The sequence below is a fragment of the Phyllobates terribilis genome, unplaced genomic scaffold (assembly GCF_046119375.1).
Source record: "Phyllobates terribilis strain yellow unplaced genomic scaffold, ASM4611937v1 Scaffold_12__6_contigs__length_324123572, whole genome shotgun sequence".
NCBI lineage: Eukaryota > Metazoa > Chordata > Amphibia > Anura > Dendrobatidae > Phyllobates > Phyllobates terribilis.
Genome location: NW_027362772.1, coordinates 13,969,819 through 13,991,503, shown reverse-complemented (window position 1 = coordinate 13,991,503; position 21,685 = coordinate 13,969,819). Strand labels below are relative to the sequence as shown.

General features: G+C 46.5%; 1 protein-coding gene across 2 annotated transcripts in view; it reads right to left on the bottom strand.

Moving 5' to 3' along the window:
* TMCO4 (transmembrane and coiled-coil domains 4) overlaps positions 1–21,685 on the bottom strand; it is a 164,589-nt gene that overhangs the window by 39,448 nt on the left and 103,456 nt on the right. For both annotated transcript variants that reach the window (XM_073655561.1, XM_073655560.1), the window contains exon 10: positions 349–485. In XM_073655561.1, the coding sequence (XP_073511662.1) occupies positions 349–485 (137 nt within the window). The remainder of the gene's footprint in view (positions 1–348; positions 486–21,685) is intronic.

Genomic DNA, 21,685 nt, shown 5'->3' with positions numbered 1-21,685 from the left:
TGGGACGGCACAGGGGTCCATGGAAAAACAGAGGAGGCTAGATGATGACACACGGTTCTGGGGGACGACACAGGGGTCCGGGGGACGACACAAGGGTCCGGGGGAGGACAGAGCAGATCCGCAGTGGAATATTACACTCTCCCCATTGAGCACACAGTCACGCTCAGCTGAGCGCCGTGTACTGGGGAAGGGGGTCGGCCGACAGCTGCGGATGTGTGAGACTGAGAATAGGAAAGAAAACAGAGCGCAGGAGACGGGACAGACCCCACAATCCAATCATCCCCCAACACGACGGATGCACCCGACTCCGCTCACCCCCGGAGCGCAGCTCTGCTGCTCCCCCATTACCTGCTGTCTCCTGAGCAGAATGTGCGCAAGATGCTTCCCTACTTCAGCCGATCGACTCAGACACACACCCCAGGGGTTATCAATCACACTGGCCACGGCGATGAGGGAGGCTGGCCACGTCAGGGCAGCCACAATGCCTGCAGACAGCAAGGAAGGATAGTGAGTGCAGCTCTGGAGGATAATACAGGATGTAACTCAGGATCAGTAATGTAATGTATGTACACAGTGACTACACCAGCAGAATATTGAGTGCAGCTCTGGAGGATAATACAGGCGGTAACTCAGGATCAGTAATGTAATGTATGTACACAGTGACTGCACCAGCAGAATAGTGAGTGCAGCTCTGGAGTATAATACAGGATGTAACTCAGGATCAGTAATGTAATGTATGTACACAGCGACTGCACGAGCAGAATAGTGAGTGCAGCTCTGGAGTATAATACAGGATGTAACTCAGGATCAGTAATGTAATGTATGTACACAGTGACTGCACCAGCAGAATAGTGAGTGCAGCTCTGCAGTATAATACAGGAGGTAACTCAGGATCAGTAATGTAATGTATGTACACAGTGACTGCACCAGCAGAATAGTGAGTGAAGCTCTGGAGGATAATACAGGATATAACTCAGGATCAGTAATGTAATGTATGTACACAGGGACTGCACCAGCAGAATAGTGAGCACAGCTCTGGAGTATAATACAGGATGTGACTCAGGATCAGTAATGTAATGTATGTACACAGTGACTGCACCAGTAGAATAGTGAGTGCAGCTCTGTAGTATAATACAGGATGTAACTCAGGATCAATAATGTATGTACACAGCGACTGCACGAGCAGAATAGTGAGTGCAGCTCTGGAGTATAATACAGGATGTAACTCAGGATCAGTAATGTAATGTATGTACACAGTGACTGCACCAGCAGAATAGTGAGTGCAGCTCTGGAGTATAATACAGGATATAACTCAGGATCAGTAATGTAATGTATGTACACAGTGACTGCACCAGCAGAATAGTGAGTGCAGCTCTGGAGTATAATACAGGAGGTAACTCAGGATCAGTAATGTAATGTATGTACACAGTGACTGCACCAGCAGAATAGTGAGTGCAGCTCTGGAGTATAACACAGGATGTAACTCAGGATCAGTAATGTAATGTATGTACACAGTGACTCCACCAGCAGAATAGTGAGTGCAGCTCTGGAGTATAATACAGGATGTAACTCAGGATCAGTAATGTAATGTATGTACACAGTGACTGCACCAGCAGAATAGTGAGTGCAGCTCTGGGGTATAATACAGGATGTAACTCAGGATCAGTAATGTAATGTATGTACACAGTGACACCACCAGCAGCATACTGGGTGCAGCTCTGATCAGCTGCTAGTCAGTGTGGTGATTGCGGGTGTGGTGGCTGCAGATCCTGCTGTGAGCTCCTGATCTCTGAGAAACCAACACCTCTCCACATGGGGACCTGCTCTCTCTCTTACCTAGGGAGGGCGCGGGTTTCTGGGATGAGCGAAGGAGCCAAGCCCCAGACTTCTGCTTCCCGAACCAGGCCGGCGGGGGGCAGAAGAAACCAGCAACCGGCCTGCACATCAGAGAACTCGGGGGTGAGACACTCCACCAGGAGTTGTAGCAATGTGGCTCCTACTCCCCCCGGGATTGTGGAGACCCCTAGAAGCCGCAAGGCTTCCAGCATGGAGGAAAAGCCTGACAGCGGCGTGCATGATGGCGCTCCTTCCGGAGGAAAGCTGAGTGCTCACGGAGGTGAGGCCGACCTCCCTGAGGGGGGTTGGGCGCTGCAGGGACCCCGGGAGTCTATGTCCACCTATGCCTCCCGGGTCATGATCCACCTCCGTGAGTATGAAGATGCCAGTAAGCTCGTCAGGAGGCTCCGGGAGGAGCTGCGCTGCACAAGCGCAAAAGCTGCAGGGGCCTCCAAACCAAGGAAGGCCAAGCTCCAAGCCAAGGTAAAGCGACTGACCAGTGACATTCATCTCCTGGAACTTAGGAAAACCACCATCAGGGAGCAGAGTGGTCCATTCAAGGAAAAGCTAATAAATGAAGACCGCTTTAGAGAAATGGCTGATACCAGAGAGCAAAGGCAGATGGGGCTGCAGCCTGAGAGCCAGGTGGATGATGAGAGTGATGATGACCAGCAGGAAGCCCCACCTGGCAGCCTGAAAAGTCACCCGCAGGCCACGTGCAGCGAGCTCCCTGCAGGACAGGCGACAGTGACATCCGGTCGCAGTTCTGCCGGCTCTGGGGAGGACAATGACAGCAGCGGCCAGGGAGGGGCGCTAATGGCGGAGATTAAGCTCCTGGAGTCCCCAGTGTGCCTCCAAAACTTCCATCTTGGTGACGATCTACCAGAAGAGGCACCTGGGGGCCACAAAAAGGCAAAGAAGACCAAGCGAAAGCTGCAGGAAGCGGTAAGATACGTATATGCCCCCCTCCCTGTACCCCCTGAGTCGGCGGCAGGCTCAGCTCGCTGTATAAGCCCCGTTGCCCAGCCCAGCCCGGGTTCTGCTGTGGATCCGGTGCAAAGGCGCGGGGAGATTACAGAGCGCGGTAGTGAGGCGCAGAGCTCCGTCTCTGCTTGTAGTAGTGGGGACGTAGCAGGAGGTGCATCAGCCAAGAGGCTGGACAGTGAGGGCGGCCCGGCGGCGGGCGTTCCATCAGGCCACGATGCTGTGGTGCGCTCCTCAGTGGGAGGGGGGAGCAGCCCGGTGTCGGGGGCAGCTCCGGTAGCCTCGGCGCCTCTGAATGCTGTTGCCGCTGATCACTTAGTTGAGAAGCGGCGGCAGTGTGAGGGGGCAGTTGGGGCTGAGCGTTCCGGTGCTCCCACGAAAGTGCTATTTTGTGTTGGCGTCGCTGGTCCGGAAGATCCTGATGCTAAAGATCAGCGGCGCCTAACTGCAGCTAGAGATCAGCGGCACATTATACCAAATGCCAAACAGCGGAAATTACCGACCGATGATGTGGAGGGCACACATAAGACCGGGAGAGAGGTCGCCTCCAGTTCCATGGAGGCGACTGAGCCCCTTGTGCCTGATGCGGAGGTCAAAATGTCATCCGCCATTGTTACTGGTCCAGCAGGAATGAATGTGGTGGTGGGGGTGAATGAGGCCAATTCATTGTCTAGTGGTGTGGTTGCTTGTTTGGTGGAGGGTGAGATGGAGGTGGGTAATGGTGATGCTGTTGGGGCTGATGTGGTCACTGGTCCGGTTGCCCCCCCGGGGGTGGCAACACCTGTCCAGAGTTATGCCAGTGTCACCTCTGGGGCAAATAGGGCATCCTCCTCGTCTCCGGGCTTTGGGGACGGCATGTTGCAACGGCGCCTTCTGGAGGCTCTAAAGAAGGGGGAGAGATCACTAATGGTAGAGGGTCGAGAGGTTGATCTATCCTTCTGGATAGAGAGGCATGGCTTCGGGGCCTTCCGAGAGCAAAAAGGGGGGGATACAGTGTGGTCCCTCCCAACAGCCTGGCCAGGCAGTGTGCGTAGGAATGTGGTCCGTCTTCGGTGGAGGGGCAGTGATGCATGTCCTCCAAGGTCTAAAGTTGTGGAGCTCCTGCTGAGGATGGGCTTCAAGGCGATTGACATCTACGCCTTGATACATCCCTATTCCACGCCTGAGTTTGATGTCAGCTTTGTTCGGCCGGAGGGGCTTGAGCTCTTCTGGGCGAATTATGAGTTGGCAAAAAATGAGCCCGGCTGGCGAGACTTTGCCGTTCAGGCAGTGTCTCGCCAAAACCAGATCAAGAAAGTGACCGTGATGACTCGTAACGAGTCGCTTTCTTGCTATGACATCATGAAGTGGCTTGGTCGGTATGGAGAGGTGGTGGAGATGCCAAAGAAAAACCGCGACGAGTTTGGTATCTGCTCAGGGGCCTGGACGTTTATGGTAAAACGTAAGCGTTCAGGTGGTAAAGTTGCCCACATTCCATCGTCTGCCTTCCTGGGTAGGGATCGTATCCTGGTCTTCTACCAGGGGCAACCGAAGCTCTGTCACAGGTGCGGCGACCCCACACACTTCAGTGCAAACTGCACTGTGCAGAAATGCGCGTTGTGTGGGGGTGTCGGCCATCTTGCCGCCTCTTGTGTGGAGATTAGGTGCCACCTGTGTGGTGAGTTAGGTCACCCATTCAGTCGTTGTCCTCGCTCCTTCGCTAATGCAGTCGAGACCCCGGTGGGAGAAAGCCGTGAGGCCGATTCTGCTGGGGAGGGGACTAGCAGGGGTGGGGGAGCTGAGTGGCCAGGGAAGAAAAGCAATAAAAAGACGCCTGCCCAGCTGAGGCGTCTAGACAAGCGCAGACAGGAGAGGGAGTGGGGCGAGCTCCAGACTACCGGGGCAGCCCCTGTCCTGGATGCCAGTGTTGCTGCTGAGGCCCCAAGGGATGATGAGTTGGATGAGGAGGTCAGGAGGATCCACAGGGAGGAAACTGCCTCTGCCTCAGAATCCTCCCATTATGAAAGTATGGATGAGGATAATAAGCGGTGGCTAGAGAACAAGCGTAAGCTCGGCACCAAAAAGAAGAGAAAGAAGGGAGATAAAACATCTTCTCCCGCTCTGACCAAGGTACCTAAGGAAGGTAAAACCGACTCCCCTCTGGTTGGTCTTTCGAACCGGTTCCAAGCCCTTGATAACATCTCTTCCTCTGAGGAGGAGGCCGAGGGTGAGGATCCGGCTTCAGCGGAGCTTACAGGGGGTGCCGAGTCTCCTTCTCCTGGGGATGCAAGGTCCTTGGGGGGAGGGACTGGCCCAGAGTCCGGAGACGAGGACGATAAAAGAAGGAAAAATGTGGGAATGGACACCTCTGTGTCATTAAAGAGGGGGAAGGATTCCTCCTCTGAGACAGAGGATAAGGGGAGTGGGAAAAAGAAAGCCATCTAACTCAATCACCAATGATGGCGGTACCCACTCCGTTGACGCTGGCGTCCATTAATGTCGCCAGCATTAAGTCAAATATGGCTAGATTTGCGGCCTTTGATTTTCTCAGCCGGGTTGAAGCTGACATTTTCTTTTTGCAAGAGACCAGGCTGCCAAATATGGCAGAGGTGTTTATAGCTAAGAGGGAGTGGAGACTCGAGCCCTCCTATTGGTCTCTTGCGGCCGAGCCGTATAGCGGAGTGGCGGTCCTTTTTACCGCACCGGTAGAATGCCGACGGGTTATTGAGTTAGAAATGGGGAGGTGCCTGATATTAGATGTCCTCATGAAGGGACAAGAGCTCTGGCTCATTAACATCTATGGTCCCCAATCTAAGTGGGACCGGAAGTGTCTCTTTATGAGGATCAAGCCCTACCTTTTTACGAGTCGGCAGGTCGTCTTTGGAGGGGACTTCAACACTGTCACGAGGCCCCGGGATAGAGGAGGTTCCAGAGATAAGCTGACTTATGATAGCGTCGCCCTTAATAGTATAGCTAGTGAGGCTCGCCTGGTGGATGTCCACATCCGGCACACCGCAGGCCACGAGGGGTTCACCTATCATAGAGGTAACTGTAGGTCCAGGATAGACAGGTTTTATTTAAAGGAGGAAGCCGTCTCTTCAGCAGTATCTGTTGTTGAGGTGGAGTTCTCCGATCACTGTATGATTTTGTTTTCCCTGAATGTTACAGAGACCCCCCGGATGGGAAGAGGCTTTTGGAGGCTCAATTCATCTCTCTTGGAAGAAGCGGAGATAAGACAGTCCTTTGAGGATTTTCTTCAGAGCCAGGTACCCTTACTGGATCTTTGTAGTAGTAAGTCAGAGTGGTGGGAGATGTTCAAGAAAAGGGTGGCGAGATTCTTCCGCCAGCTCTCGAGCCTCAGGAGCCTGGACAGGTACCGCCTGTATCAGGGCCTGAAGAGGAAACTCAAGCATCTTGTCTCAACTGGAGGTAGCCGCGAGGAGATCTCCAGAGTGAAATCTTTGCTAATGAGGTGTCAGTATGATAGACACGCATCTTTGGTTTTTGAGAGGGATTATGGGAAGTACCGCTCGCCCGACCCTTATAGAAACTGCAAGATGTCAGTGAATAGTAAAGTTGTTACAGGACTGGTTGACACTGCGGGGTCCCTGAAAAGATCCAGATCAGGGATCCTGGAGGTTGTCAGATCCTTCTACTCGCACTTCTTGGGGAAGAGGGATCAGCATTGGGATGAGATGTCGGCTTTTCTGGCAGAAGCCGTGCCCGAACCAGGGGTAGACCCCTCTCTTGGCGTTTTGACAGAGATGATCAGGGAAGAGGAAGTTAAGTTGGCGATTGAAGGGCTTGCCCTAAAGAAATCTCCCGGTCCAGATGGCTTAACATCTGAATTCTATAAGACCTTTAAGGACGCCTTGGTTCCCCTCTTGACTGAGGTATTCAATGAGTGTCTTTCCTCGGGCACTCTGCCAAAGTCAATGAGGAGGTCTGCCCTGATCATCTTGTCAAAGGGTAAGGACTCATCTTGCATTGAGAATTGGCGTCCCATAGCGCTTCTCAATGCAGACAGGAAGGTTTTGGCAAAGGTGCTGTTTAATAGGCTGGTGAAAGTTGCACCTCAGCTCCTTTCGGGGGCCCAGCATTGCTCTGTTCCAGGCCGCAGTACAATTAGTGCTGTACTCTGTGTCCGAGAGGCGGTGGAGCAGGGTAGGGCTGGTCACTGGAAGGGGTACATGCTGTCATTGGACCAGGCAAAAGCGTTTGATCGGGTTAATCATGAGTACCTCTGGTCTGTCCTTCTGAGGTATGGCTTGCCGGGGGGGTTTGTTGATTGGCTTAAGACCTTGTACACTGGGGCAGAGAGTTTCCCGTTTGTGAACGGTTGGATTGGCAGCTCTTTTGAGGTTGGGTGTGGTGTTCGCCAGGGTTGTCCCTTGAGACCGCTACTGTACGTGTTTGCGATTGACCCACTTCTTAGGAGGGTGGAGCGTGGACCGTTGGCTGGGATCAGGATGGACCGGGCAGCACCGGAAGCCACTCTGAGAGCGGTGGCGTATGCCGATGACGTCACCGTTTTTGTTTCCTCTGATGGGGAGGCAGAATGGCTGATGTCAGAGGTAAATCGCTACTCGGAGGCATCCGGGTCTAAGATCAACCGGGATAAGTGTGAGAGTCTCTGGTTGGGAGGAGGAGATCCTGGTTTAGATCTCCCGGACACCCTTCCAGGACCCAAAGTCTCTGCAAAAGTTCTTGGCATCGAATTTGGCCAGGGGGATTACCCCAAACAAAATTGGGACAGCAGGCTAGAGATCGCCACTCAGAAGGTGAACCAATGGAAGGGTTGGTCTTTGACCCTAAGGGAAAGGGTAAACCTGATCAAAACTTACCTGCTCCCTTTGCTGATCTATCTGGGCAGTGTGTGCATCTTGCCAGAGCCTCTCTGGACTCGGGTCTACAGTTTGTTCTTCCAACTGTTATGGGGGAATAGACTGAACCTGGTCAAGAGGGAGGTTACTTACCGTACGAGGAGACTAGGAGGGTTGGGTATGGTCAACCCTGTGGTATTGCTTGTGAATACCTTCATTAAGATCAATATTGCAAACCTCTGGAAAAAGAGGGCTCCTCCGTGGGTATTCTCCTGTAGGGGATGGTTTCAGCCTTTCTTCCAGGAATGGGAGACAGGAGGGCAAGTGAAGGATCTCCGCACACCGCATGGACATCTCCCGGCTTACGCTACCGTGGTTCTGAAGGTAATTCGCCGGTGGGGTCTGGGAATGTGGGAGGTCAGGACTCTGCCAAGGAAGCTCCTTGACAAAAGGGTTCTGTTGACCCATTTTCAGAGGCCTCTGGCGCTCAGAGATTGCCCAAGTCGGGATCTTGGGGTGGGTCTGCATCTTTTGAATTCTATCAGGATCCCCTCGAAGATTTGGGACTTGGCTTGGCGCTGCTTCCATGGGAAACTGTGTGTGAGGGACAATCTGAAGTGTAGGAGCTCTGAGGACAGGAACTGTCCTCGGGAGCATTGTGGTACCAGGCTTGAAAGCATGGACCACTTCCTGCTTCGTTGTCCCTTTAACACAGAGGTGTACAACAGGGTGGGCACCTCCATTGGCTGGCCCTGGCTGGCCGGTCTCTCTTATGGAATGGGCCTATGGAGCATTCGGGGACCTGGGTGGTCGGGACCGCTGCACCTTATTTCTAGTTAGCGCAGTGGTTAGGTATCACACGTGGAACGCACGGTGCTTAGTATCGACGCAGCGGAAATCCTCCCAGTGGACGATGTGTTTAGGACCATACTCGGTGACCTGGTGAAGGTGCGTTCTCTGGAGTATGAGAGACTGGGTACACGGAGGGCCGCTCTCCTCTGGAGGGGCTTTTTTTTTAGTGTGCCCTAGTCTGGTCATCTCCTCTCCTGGTGGTGGGCTGCTGCTGACACCATAGATTTTTGTTTTATTGATTAGTAGACAGTGATGTAGGGCTGCAGGCGCCGAACTTCGGCTTTGTCAGTTGTGGTTATTGTATTGTGTGTTATTCTATTGTTTGTTTCTGTATATATTGTATATATGGGTTTGGGTGTAGGTGTTAGGTTGGGTGGAGGGAAAAGGGGGGAGGTGGGTTCATCTTGTGGGACACTGGTTATTTGGGTGAAAAACTGGCACTGCCTGATCTGGCCTATGGACGTTGGACATGGACTGAGGCATGAGACGCAGGACCAGCTCTCAGGTCAGTGCCGGGGAGGGACTGGTGGGCTCGAGTGTGGGGGGTTTTGTTTTGTCTTGTATATATTTGTATACTAGTATTTATTTTATTTTATTTATTTAAAAAAAAAAAAAAAAAAGAATGTATATATTAGTTTGTATATAATTTGTCGGTTATTGTTTATTATATTGTTATTATTTGTTTGGTAACCGGACCAGATGTCACAGTGTAGATAGTTATTATTGTGTATATATGTATAATATGTGTGTGAGGAGAGAGGGAGCGGCTGGACCAGTTCATTACATTGTTTATTTTCTGGTTATTAATTTTGTTATGTTTTTCATTTTTATAATAAAAGATCTACAGGATGTAACTCAGGATCAGTAATGTAATGTATGTACACAGTGACTGCACCAGCAGAATAGTGAGTGCAGCTCTGGAGTATAATACAGGATGTAACTCAGGATCAGTAATGTAATGTATGTACACAGTGACTGCACCAGCCGAATAGTGAGTGCAGCTCTGGAGTATAATACAGGATGTAACTCAGGATCAGTAATGTATGTACACAGTGACTGCACCAGCAGAATAGTGAGTGCAGCTCTGGAGTATAATACAGGACGTAACTCAGGATCAGTAATGTAATGTATGTACACAGTGACTGCACCAGCAGAATAGTGAGCGCAGCTCTGGAGTATAATACAGGAGGTAACTCAGGATCAGTAATGTAATGTATGTACACAGTGACTGCACCAGCAGAATAGTGAGTGCAGCTCTGGAGTATAATACAGGATGTAACTCAGGATCAGTAATGTAATGTGTGTACACAGTGACTGCACCAGCAGAATAGTGAGTGCAGCTCTGGAGAATAATACTGGATGTAACTCAGGATCAGTAATGTAATGTATGTACACAGTGACTGCACCAGCAGAATAGTGACTGCAGCTCTAGAGTATAATACAGGATGTAACTCAGGATCAGTAATGTAATGTATGTACACAGTGACTGCACCAGCAGAATAGTGAGTGCAGCTCTGGAGTATAATACAGGAGGTAACTCAGGATCAGTAATGTAATGTATGTACACAGTGACTGCACCAGCAGAATAGTGAGTGCAGCTCTGGAGTATAATACAGGATGTAACTCAGGATCAGTAATGTAATGTGTGTACACAGTGACTGCACCAGCAGAATAGTGAGTGCAGCTCTGGAGTATAATACAGGATGTAACTCAGGATCAGTAATGTAATGTATGTACACAGTGACTGCACCAGCAGAATAGTGAGTGCAGCTCTGGAGTATAATACAGGATGTAACTCAGGATCAGTAATGTAATGTATGTACACAGTGACTGCACCAGCAGAATAGTGAGTGCAGCTCTGGAGTATAATACAGGAGGTAACTCAGGATCAGTAATGTAATGTATGTGCACAGTGACTGCACCAGCAGAATAGTGAGTGCAGCTCTGGAGTATAATACAGGATGTAACTCAGGATCAGTAATGTATTGTATGTACACAGTGACTGCACCAGCAGAATAGTGAGTGCAGCTCTGGAGGATAATACAGGATGTAACTCAGGATCAGTAATGTAATGTATGTACACAGTGACTGCACCAGCAGAATAGTGAGTGCAGCTCTGGAGAATAATACTGGATGTAACTCAGGATCAGTAATGTAATGTATGTACACAGTGACTGCACCAGCAGAATAGTGAGTGCAGCTCTGGAGCATAGTACAGGATGTAACTCAGGATCAGTAATGTATGTACACAGTGACTGCACCAGCAGAATAGTGAGTGCAGCTCTGGAGTATAACACACGATGTAACTCAGGATCAGTAATGTAATGTATGTACACAGTGACTGCACCAGCAGAATAGTGAGTGCAGCTCTGGAGTATAATACAGGATGTAACTCAGGATCAGTAATGTAATGTATGTACACAGTGACTGCACCAGCAGAATAGTGAGTACAGCTCTGGAGTATAACACACGATGTAACTCAGGATCAGTAATGTAATGTATGTACACAGTGACTGCACCAGCAGAATAGTGAGTACAGCTCTGGGGTATAATACAGGATGTAACTCAGGATCAGTAATGTAATGTATGTACACAGTGACTGCACCAGCAGAATAGTGACTGCAGCTCTGGAGTATAATACAGGAGGTAACTCAGGATCAGTAATGTAATGTATGTACACAGTGACTGCACCAGCAGAATAGTGAGCGCAGCTCTGGAGTATAATACTGGATGTAACTCAGGATCAGTAATGTAATGTATGTACACAGTGACTGCACCAGCAGAATAGTGAGTGCAGCTCTGGAGTATAATACAGGATGTAACTCAGGATCAGTAATGTAATGTATGTACACAGTGACTGCACCAGCAGAATAGTGAGTGCAGCTCTGGAGTATAACACACGATGTAACTCAGGATCAGTAATGTAATGTATGTACACAGTGACTGCACCAGCAGAATAGTGAGTACAGCTCTGGGGTATAATACAGGATGTAACTCAGGATCAGTAATGTAATGTATGTACACAGTGACTGCACCAGCAGAATAGTGACTGCAGCTCTGGAGTATAATACAGGAGGTAACTCAGGATCAGTAATGTAATGTATGTACACAGTGACTGCACCAGCAGAATAGTGAGCGCAGCTCTGGAGTATAATACTGGATGTAACTCAGGATCAGTAATGTAATGTATGTACACAGTGACTGCACCAGCAGAATAGTGAGTGCAGCTCTGGAGTATAATACAGGATGTAACTCAGGATCAGTAATGTAATGTATGTACACAGTGACTGCACCAGCAGAATAGTGAGTGCAGCTCTGGAGTATAATACAGGATGTAACTCAGGATCAGTAATGTAATGTATGTACACAGTGACTGCACCAGCAGAATAGTGAGTGCAGCTCTGGAGTATAATACAGGATGTAACTCAGGATCAGTAATGTAATGTATGTACACAGTGACTGCACCAGCAGAATAGTGAGTGCAGCTCTGGAGTATAATACAGGATGTAACTCAGGATCAGTAATGTAATGTATGTACACAGTGACTGCACCAGCAGAATAGTGAGTGCAGCTCTGGAGTATAATACAGGATGTAACTCAGGATCAGTAATGTAATGTATGTACACAGTGACTGCACCAGCAGAATAGTGAGTGCAGCTCTGGAGTATAATACTGGATGTAACTCAGGATCAGTAATGTAATGTATGTACACAGTGACTGCACCAGCAGAATAGTGAGTGCAGCTCTGGAGTATAATACAGGATGTAACTGAGGATCAGTAATGTAATGTATGTACACAGTGACTGCACCAGCAGAATAGTGAGTGCAGCTCTGGAGTATAATACAGGATGTAACTGAGGATCAGTAATGTAATGTATGTACACAGTGACTGCACCAGCAGAATAGTGAGTGCAGCTCTGGAGTATAATACAGGAGGTAACTCAGGATCAGTAATGTAATGTATGTACACAGTGACTGCACCAGCAGAATAGTGAGTGCAGCTCTGGAGTATAATACAGGATGTAACTCAGGATCAGTAATGTAATGTGTGTACACAGTGACTGCACCAGCAGAATAGTGAGTGCAGCTCTGGAGAATAATACTGGATGTAACTCAGGATCAGTAATGTAATGTATGTACACAGTGACTGCACCAGCAGAATAGTGACTGCAGCTCTAGAGTATAATACAGGATGTAACTCAGGATCAGTAATGTAATGTATGTACACAGTGACTGCACCAGCAGAATAGTGAGTGCAGCTCTGGAGTATAATACAGGAGGTAACTCAGGATCAGTAATGTAATGTATGTACACAGTGACTGCACCAGCAGAATAGTGAGTGCAGCTCTGGAGTATAATACAGGATGTAACTCAGGATCAGTAATGTAATGTGTGTACACAGTGACTGCACCAGCAGAATAGTGAGTGCAGCTCTGGAGTATAATACAGGATGTAACTCAGGATCAGTAATGTAATGTATGTACACAGTGACTGCACCAGCAGAATAGTGAGTGCAGCTCTGGAGAATAATACTGGATGTAACTCAGGATCAGTAATGTAATGTATGTACACAGTGACTGCACCAGCAGAATAGTGAGTGCAGCTCTGGAGTATAATACAGGATGTAACTCAGGATCAGTAATGTAATGTGTGTACACAGTGACTGCACCAGCAGAATAGTGAGTGCAGCTCTGGAGAATAATACTGGATGTAACTCAGGATCAGTAATGTAATGTATGTACACAGTGACTGCACCAGCAGAATAGTGACTGCAGCTCTAGAGTATAATACAGGATGTAACTCAGGATCAGTAATGTAATGTATGTACACAGTGACTGCACCAGCAGAATAGTGAGTGCAGCTCTGGAGTATAATACAGGAGGTAACTCAGGATCAGTAATGTAATGTATGTACACAGTGACTGCACCAGCAGAATAGTGAGTGCAGCTCTGGAGTATAATACAGGATGTAACTCAGGATCAGTAATGTAATGTGTGTACACAGTGACTGCACCAGCAGAATAGTGAGTGCAGCTCTGGAGAATAATACTGGATGTAACTCAGGATCAGTAATGTAATGTATGTACACAGTGACTGCACCAGCAGAATAGTGACTGCAGCTCTAGAGTATAATACAGGATGTAACTCAGGATCAGTAATGTAATGTATGTACACAGTGACTGCACCAGCAGAATAGTGAGTGCAGCTCTGGAGTATAATACAGGAGGTAACTCAGGATCAGTAATGTAATGTATGTACACAGTGACTGCACCAGCAGAATAGTGAGTGCAGCTCTGGAGTATAATACAGGAGGTAACTCAGGATCAGTAATGTAATGTATGTACACAGTGACTGCACCAGCAGAATAGTGAGTGCAGTTCTGGAGTATAATACAGGATGTAACTCAGGATCAGTAATGTAATGTATGTACACAGTGACTGCACCAGCAGAATAGTGAGTGCAGCTCTGGAGTATAATACAGGATGTAACTCAGGATCAGTAATGTAATGTATGTACACAGTGACTGCACCAGCAGAATAGTGAGTGCAGCTCTGGAGAATAATACTGGATGTAACTCAGGATCAGTAATGTAATGTATGCACACAGTGACTGCACCAGCAGAATAGTGAGTGCAGCTCTGGAGCATAGTACAGGATGTAACTCAGGATCAGTAATGTATGTACACAGTGACTGCACCAGCAGAATAGTGAGTGCAGCTCTGGAGTATAACACACGATGTAACTCAGGATCAGTAATGTAATGTATGTACACAGTGACTGCACCAGCAGAATAGTGAGTGCAGCTCTGGAGTATAATACAGGATGTAACTCAGGATCAGTAATGTAATGTATGTACACAGTGACTGCACCAGCAGAATAGTGACTGCAGCTCTGGAGTATAATACAGGAGGTAACTCAGGATCAGTAATGTAATGTATGTACACAGTGACTGCACCAGCAGAATAGTGAGCGCAGCTCTGGAGTATAATACTGGATGTAACTCAGGATCAGTAATGTAATGTATGTACACAGTGACTGCACCAGCAGAATAGTGAGTGCAGCTCTGGAGTATAATACAGGATGTAACTCAGGATCAGTAATGTAATGTATGTACACAGTGACTGCACCAGCAGAATAGTGAGTGCAGCTCTGGAGTATAATACAGGATGTAACTCAGGATCAGTAATGTAATGTATGTACACAGTGACTGCACCAGCAGAATAGTGAGTGCAGCTCTGGAGTATAATACAGGATGTAACTCAGGATCAGTAATGTAATGTATGTACACAGTGACTGCACCAGCAGAATAGTGAGTGCAGCTCTGGAGTATAATACAGGATGTAACTCAGGATCAGTAATGTAATGTATGTACACAGTGACTGCACCAGCAGAATAGTGAGTGCAGCTCTGGAGTATAATACAGGATGTAACTCAGGATCAGTAATGTAATGTATGTACACAGTGACTGCACCAGCAGAATAGTGAGTGCAGCTCTGGAGTATAATACAGGAGGTAACTCAGGATCAGTAATGTAATGTATGTACACAGTGACTGCACCAGCAGAATAGTGAGTGCAGCTCTGGAGTATAATACAGGATGTAACTCAGGATCAGTAATGTAATGTGTGTACACAGTGACTGCACCAGCAGAATAGTGAGTGCAGCTCTGGAGAATAATACTGGATGTAACTCAGGATCAGTAATGTAATGTATGTACACAGTGACTGCACCAGCAGAATAGTGACTGCAGCTCTAGAGTATAATACAGGATGTAACTCAGGATCAGTAATGTAATGTATGTACAAAGTGACTGCACCAGCAGAATAGTGAGTGCAGCTCTGGAGTATAATACAGGAGGTAACTCAGGATCAGTAATGTAATGTATGTACACAGTGACTGCACCAGCAGAATAGTGAGTGCAGCTCTGGAGTATAATACAGGATGTAACTCAGGATCAGTAATGTAATGTATGTACACAGTGACTGCATCAGCAGAATAGTGAGTGCAGATCTGGAGTATAATACAAGAGGTAACTCAGGATCAGTAATGTAATGTATGTACACAGTGACTGCACCAGCAGAATAGTGAGTGCAGCTCTGGAGTATAATACAGGATGTAACTCAGGATCAGTAATGTAATGTATGTACACAGTGACTGCACCAGCAGAATAGTGAGTGCAGCTCTGGAGTATAATACAGGATGTAACTCAGGATCAGTAATGTAATGTATGTACACAGTGACTGCACCAGCAGAATAGTGAGTGCAGCTCTGGAGTATAATACAGGATGTAACTCAGGATCAGTAATGTAATATATGTACACAGTGACTGCACCAGCAGAATAGTGAGTGCAGTTCTGGAGTATAATACAGGATGTAACTCAGGATCAGTAATGTAATGTATGTACACGGTGACTGCACCAGCAGAATAGTGAGTGCAGCTCTGGAGTATAATACAGGATGTAACTCAGGATCAGTAATGTAATGTATGTGCACAGTGACTGCACCAGCAGAATAGTGAGTGCAGCTCTGGAGTATAATACAGGATGTAACTCAGGATCAGTAATGTATTGTATGTACACAGTGACTGCACCAGCAGAATAGTGAGTGCAGCTCTGGAGGATAATACAGGATGTAACTCAGGATCAGTAATGTAATGTATGTACACAGTGACTGCACCAGCAGAATAGTGAGTGCAGCTCTGGAGAATAATACTGGATGTAACTCAGGATCAGTAATGTAATGTATGTACACAGTGACTGCACCAGCAGAAAAGTGAGTGCAGCTCTGGAGCATAGTACAGGATGTAACTCAGGATCAGTAATGTATGTACACAGTGACTGCACCAGCAGAATAGTGAGTGCAGCTCTGGAGTATAACACACGATTTAACTCAGGATCAGTAATGTAATGTATGTACACAGTGACTGCACCAGCAGAATAGTGAGTGCAGCTCTGGAGTATAATACAGGATGTAACTCAGGATCAGTAATGTAATGTATGTGCACAGTGACTGCACCAGCAGAATAGTGAGTACAGCTCTGGGGTATAATACAGGATGTAACTCAGGATCAGTAATGTAATGTATGTACACAGTGACTGCACCAGCAGAATAGTGACTGCAGCTCTGGAGTATAATACAGGAGGTAACTCAGGATCAGTAATGTAATGTATGTACACAGTGACTGCACCAGCAGAATAGTGAGCGCAGCTCTGGAGTATAATACTGGATGTAACTCAGGATCAGTAATGTAATGTATGTACACAGTGACTGCACCAGCAGAATAGTGAGTGCAGCTCTGGAGTATAATACAGGATGTAACTCAGGATCAGTAATGTAATGTATGTACACAGTGACTGCACCAGCAGAATAGTGAGTGAAGCTCTGGAGTATAATACAGGATGTAACTCAGGATCAGTAATGTAATGTATGTACACAGTGACTGCACCAGCAGAATAGTGAGTGCAGCTCTGGAGTATAATACAGGATGTAACTCAGGATCAGTAATGTAATGTATGTACACAGTGACTGCACCAGCAGAATAGTGAGTGCAGCTCTGGAGTATAATACAGGATGTAACTCAGGATCAGTAATGTAATGTATGTACACAGTGACTGCACCAGCAGAATAGTGAGTGCAGCTCTGGAGTATAATACAGGATGTAACTCAGGATCAGTAATGTAATGTATGTACACAGTGACTGCACCAGCAGAATAGTGAGTGCAGCTCTGGAGTATAATACTGGATGTAACTCAGGATCAGTAATGTAATGTATGTACACAGTGACTGCACCAGCAGAATAGTGAGTGCAGCTCTGGAGTATAATACAGGATGTAACTGAGGATCAGTAATGTAATGTATGTACACAGTGACTGCACCAGCAGAATAGTGAGTGCAGCTCTGGAGTATAATACAGGATGTAACTGAGGATCAGTAATGTAATGTATGTACACAGTGACTGCACCAGCAGAATAGTGAGTGCAGCTCTGGAGTATAATACAGGATGTAACTCAGGATCAGTAATGTAATGTATGTACACAGTGACTGCACCAGCAGAATAGTGAGCGCAGCTCTGGAGTATAATACTGGATGTAACTCAGGATCAGTAATGTAATGTATGTACACAGTGACTGCACCAGCAGAATAGTGAGTGCAGCTCTGGGGTATAATACAGGATGTAACTCAGGATCAGTAATGTAATATATGTACACAGTGACTGCACCCGCAGAATAGTGAGTGCAGCTCTGGAGTATAATACAGGATGTAACTCAGGATCAGTAATGTAATGTATGTACACAGTGACTGCACCAGCAGAATAGTGAGTGCAGCTCTGGAGTATAATACAGGATGTAACTCAGGATCAGTAATGTAATGTATGTACACAGTGACTGCACCAGCAGAATAGTGAGTGCAGCTCTGGAGTATAATACTGGATTTAACTCAGGATCAGTAATGTAATGTATGTACACAGTGACTGCACCAGCAGAATAGTGAGTGCAGCTCTGGAGTATAATACAGGATGTAACTCAGGATCAGTAATGTAATGTATGTACACAGTGACTGCACCAGCAGAATAGTGAGTGCAGCTCTGGAGTATAATACAGGATGTAACTGAGGATCAGTAATGTAATGTATGTACACAGTGACTGCACCAGCAGAATAGTGAGTGCAGCTCTGGAGTATAATACAGGATGTAACTCAGGATCAGTAATGTATGTACACAGTGACAGCACCAGCAGAATAGTGAGTGCAGCTCTGGAGTATAATACAGGATGTAACTCAGGATCAGTAATGTAATGTATGTACACAGTGACTGCACCAGCAGAATAGTGAGTGCAGCTCTGGAGTATAATACAGGATGTATCTCAGGATCAGTAATGTAATGTATGTACACAGTGACTGCACCAGCAGAATAGTGAGTGCAGCTCTGGAGTATAATACAGGATGTAACTCAGGATCAGTAATGTAATGTATGTACACAGTGACTGCACCAGCAGAATAGTGAGTCCAGCTCTGGAGTATAATACAGGATGTAACTCAGGATCAGTAATGTAATGTATGTGCACAGTGACTGCACCAGCAGAATAATGAGTGCGGCTCTGGAGTATAATACAGGATGTATCTCAGGATCAGTAATGTAATGTATGTACACAGTGACTGCACCAGCAGAATAGTGAGTGCAGCTCTGGAGTATAATACAGGATGTAACTCAGGATCAGTAATGTAATGTATGTACACAGTGACTGCACCAGCAGAATAGTGAGCGCAGCTCTGGAGTATAATACTGGATGTAACTCAGGATCAGTAATGTAATGTATGTACACAGTGACTGCACCAGCAGAATAGTGAGTGCAGCTCTGGGGTATAATACAGGATGTAACTCAGGATCAGTAATGTAATATATGTACACAGTGACTGCACCCGCAGAATAGTGAGTGCAGCTCTGGAGTATAATACAGGATGTAACTCAGGATCAGTAATGTAATGTATGTACACAGTGACTGCACCAGCAGAATAGTGAGTGCAGCTCTGGAGTATAATACAGGATGTAACTCAGGAACAGTAATGTAATGTATGTACACAGTGACTGCACCAGCAGAATAGTGAGTGCAGCTCTGGAGTATAATACTGGATTTAACTCAGGATCAGTAATGTAATGTATGTACACAGTGACTGCACCAGCAGAATAGTGAGTGCAGCTCTGGAGTATAATACAGGATGTAACTCAGGATCAGTAATGTAATGTATGTACACAGTGACTGCACCAGCAGAATAGTGAGTGCAGCTCTGGAGTATAATACAGGATGTAACTGAGGATCAGTAATGTAATGTATGTACACAGTGACTGCACCAGCAGAATAGTGAGTGCAGCTCTGGAGTATAATACAGGATGTAACTCAGGATCAGTAATGTATGTACACAGTGACAGCACCAGCAGAATAGTGAGTGCAGCTCTGGAGTATAATACAGGATGTAACTCAGGATCAGTAATGTAATGTATGTACACAGTGACTGCACCAGCAGAATAGTGAGTGCAGCTCTGGAGTATAATACAGGATGTATCTCAGGATCAGTAATGTAATGTATGTACACAGTGACTGCACCAGCAGAATAGTGAGTGCAGCTCTGGAGTATAATACAGGATGTAACTCAGGATCAGTAATGTAATGTATGTACACAGTGACTGCACCAGCAGAATAATGAGTGCGGCTCTGGAGTATAATACAGGATGTATCTCAGGATCAGTAATGTAATGTATGTACACAGTGACTGCACCAGCAGAATAGTGAGTGCAGCTCTGGAGTATAATACAGGATGTAACTCAGGATCAGTAATGTAATGTATGTACACAGTGACTGCACCAGCAGAATAGTGAGTGCAGCTCTGGAGTATAATACAGGATGTAACTCAGGATCAGTAATGTAATGTATGTACACAGTGACTGCACCAGCAGAATAGTGAGTCCAGCTCTGGAGTATAATACAGGATGTAACTCAGGATCAGTAATGTAATGTATGTACACAGTGACTGCACCAGCAGAATAGTGAGTGCAGCTCTGGAGTATAATACAGGATGTATCTCAGGATCAGTAATGTAATGTATGTACACAGTGACTGCACCAGCAGAATAGTGAGTGCAGCTCTGGAGTATAATACAGGATGTAACTCAGGATCAGTAATGTAATGTATGTACACAGTGACTGCACCAGCAGAATAGTGAGTGCAGCTCTGGAGTATAATACAGGATGTAACTCAGGATCAGTAATGTAATGTATGTACACAGTGACTGCACCAGCAGAATAGTGAGTGCAGCTCTGGAGTATAATACAGGATGTAACTCAGGATCAGTAATGTATGTACACAGTGACTGCACCAGCAGAATAGTGAGCGCAGCTCTGGAGTATAATACAGGATGTAACTCAGGATCAGTAATGTAATGTATGTACACAGTGACTGTACCAGCAGAATAGTGAGTGCAGCTCTGGAGTATAATACAGGATGTAACTCAGGATCAGTAATGTAATGTATGTACACAGTGACTGCACAAGCAGAATAGTGAGTGCAGCTCTGGGGTATAATACAGGATATAACTCAGCATCAGTAATGTAATGTATGTACACAGTGACTGCGCCAGCAGAATAGTGAGTGCAGCTCTGGAGTATAATATAGGATGTAACTCAGGATCAGTAATGTAATGTATGTACACAGGGACTGCACCAGCAGAATAGTGAGTGCAGCTCTGGAGTGTAATACAGGATGTAACTCAGGATCAGTAATGTAATGTATGTACACAGTGACTGCACCAGAAGAATAGTGAGTGCAGCTCTGGGGTATAATACAGGATATAACTCAGGATCAGTAATGTAATGTATGTACACAGTGACGGCACCAGCAGAATAGTGAGTGCAGCTCTGGAGTGTAATACAGGATGTAACTCAGGATCAGTAATGTAATGTATATACACAGTGACTGCACCAGCAGAATAGTGAGTGCAGCTCTGGAGTATAATACAGGAGGTAACTCAGGATCAGTAATGTAATGTATGTACACAGTGACTGCACCAGCAGAATAGTGAGTGCACCTCTGGAGTAAAATACAGGATGTAACTCAGGATCAGTAATGTAATGTATGTACACAGTGACTGCACCAGCAGAATAGTGAGTGCAGCTCTGGAGTATAATACAGGATGTAACTCAGGATCAGTAATGTAATGTATGTACACAGTGACTGCACCAGCAGAATAGTGAGTGCACCTCTGGAGTAAAATACAGGATGTAACTCAGGATCTGTAATGTAATGTATGTACACAGTGACTGCACCAGCAGAATAGTGAGTGCAGCTCTGGAGTATAATACAGGATGTAACTCAGGATCAGTAATGTAATGTATGTACACAGTGACTGCACCAGCAGAATAGTGAGTGCAGCTCTGGAGTATAATACAGGATGTAACTCAGGATCAGTAATGTAATGTGTGTACACAGTGACTGCACCAGCAGAATAGTGAGTGCAGCTCTGGAGAATAATACTGGATGTAACTCAGGATCAGTAATGTAATGTATGTACACAGTGACTGCACCAGCAGAATAGTGACTGCAGCTCTAGAGTATAATACAGGATGTAACTCAGGATCAGTAATGTAATGTATGTACACAGTGACTGCACCAGCAGAATAGTGAGTGCAGCTCTGGAGTATAATACAGGAGGTAACTCAGGAT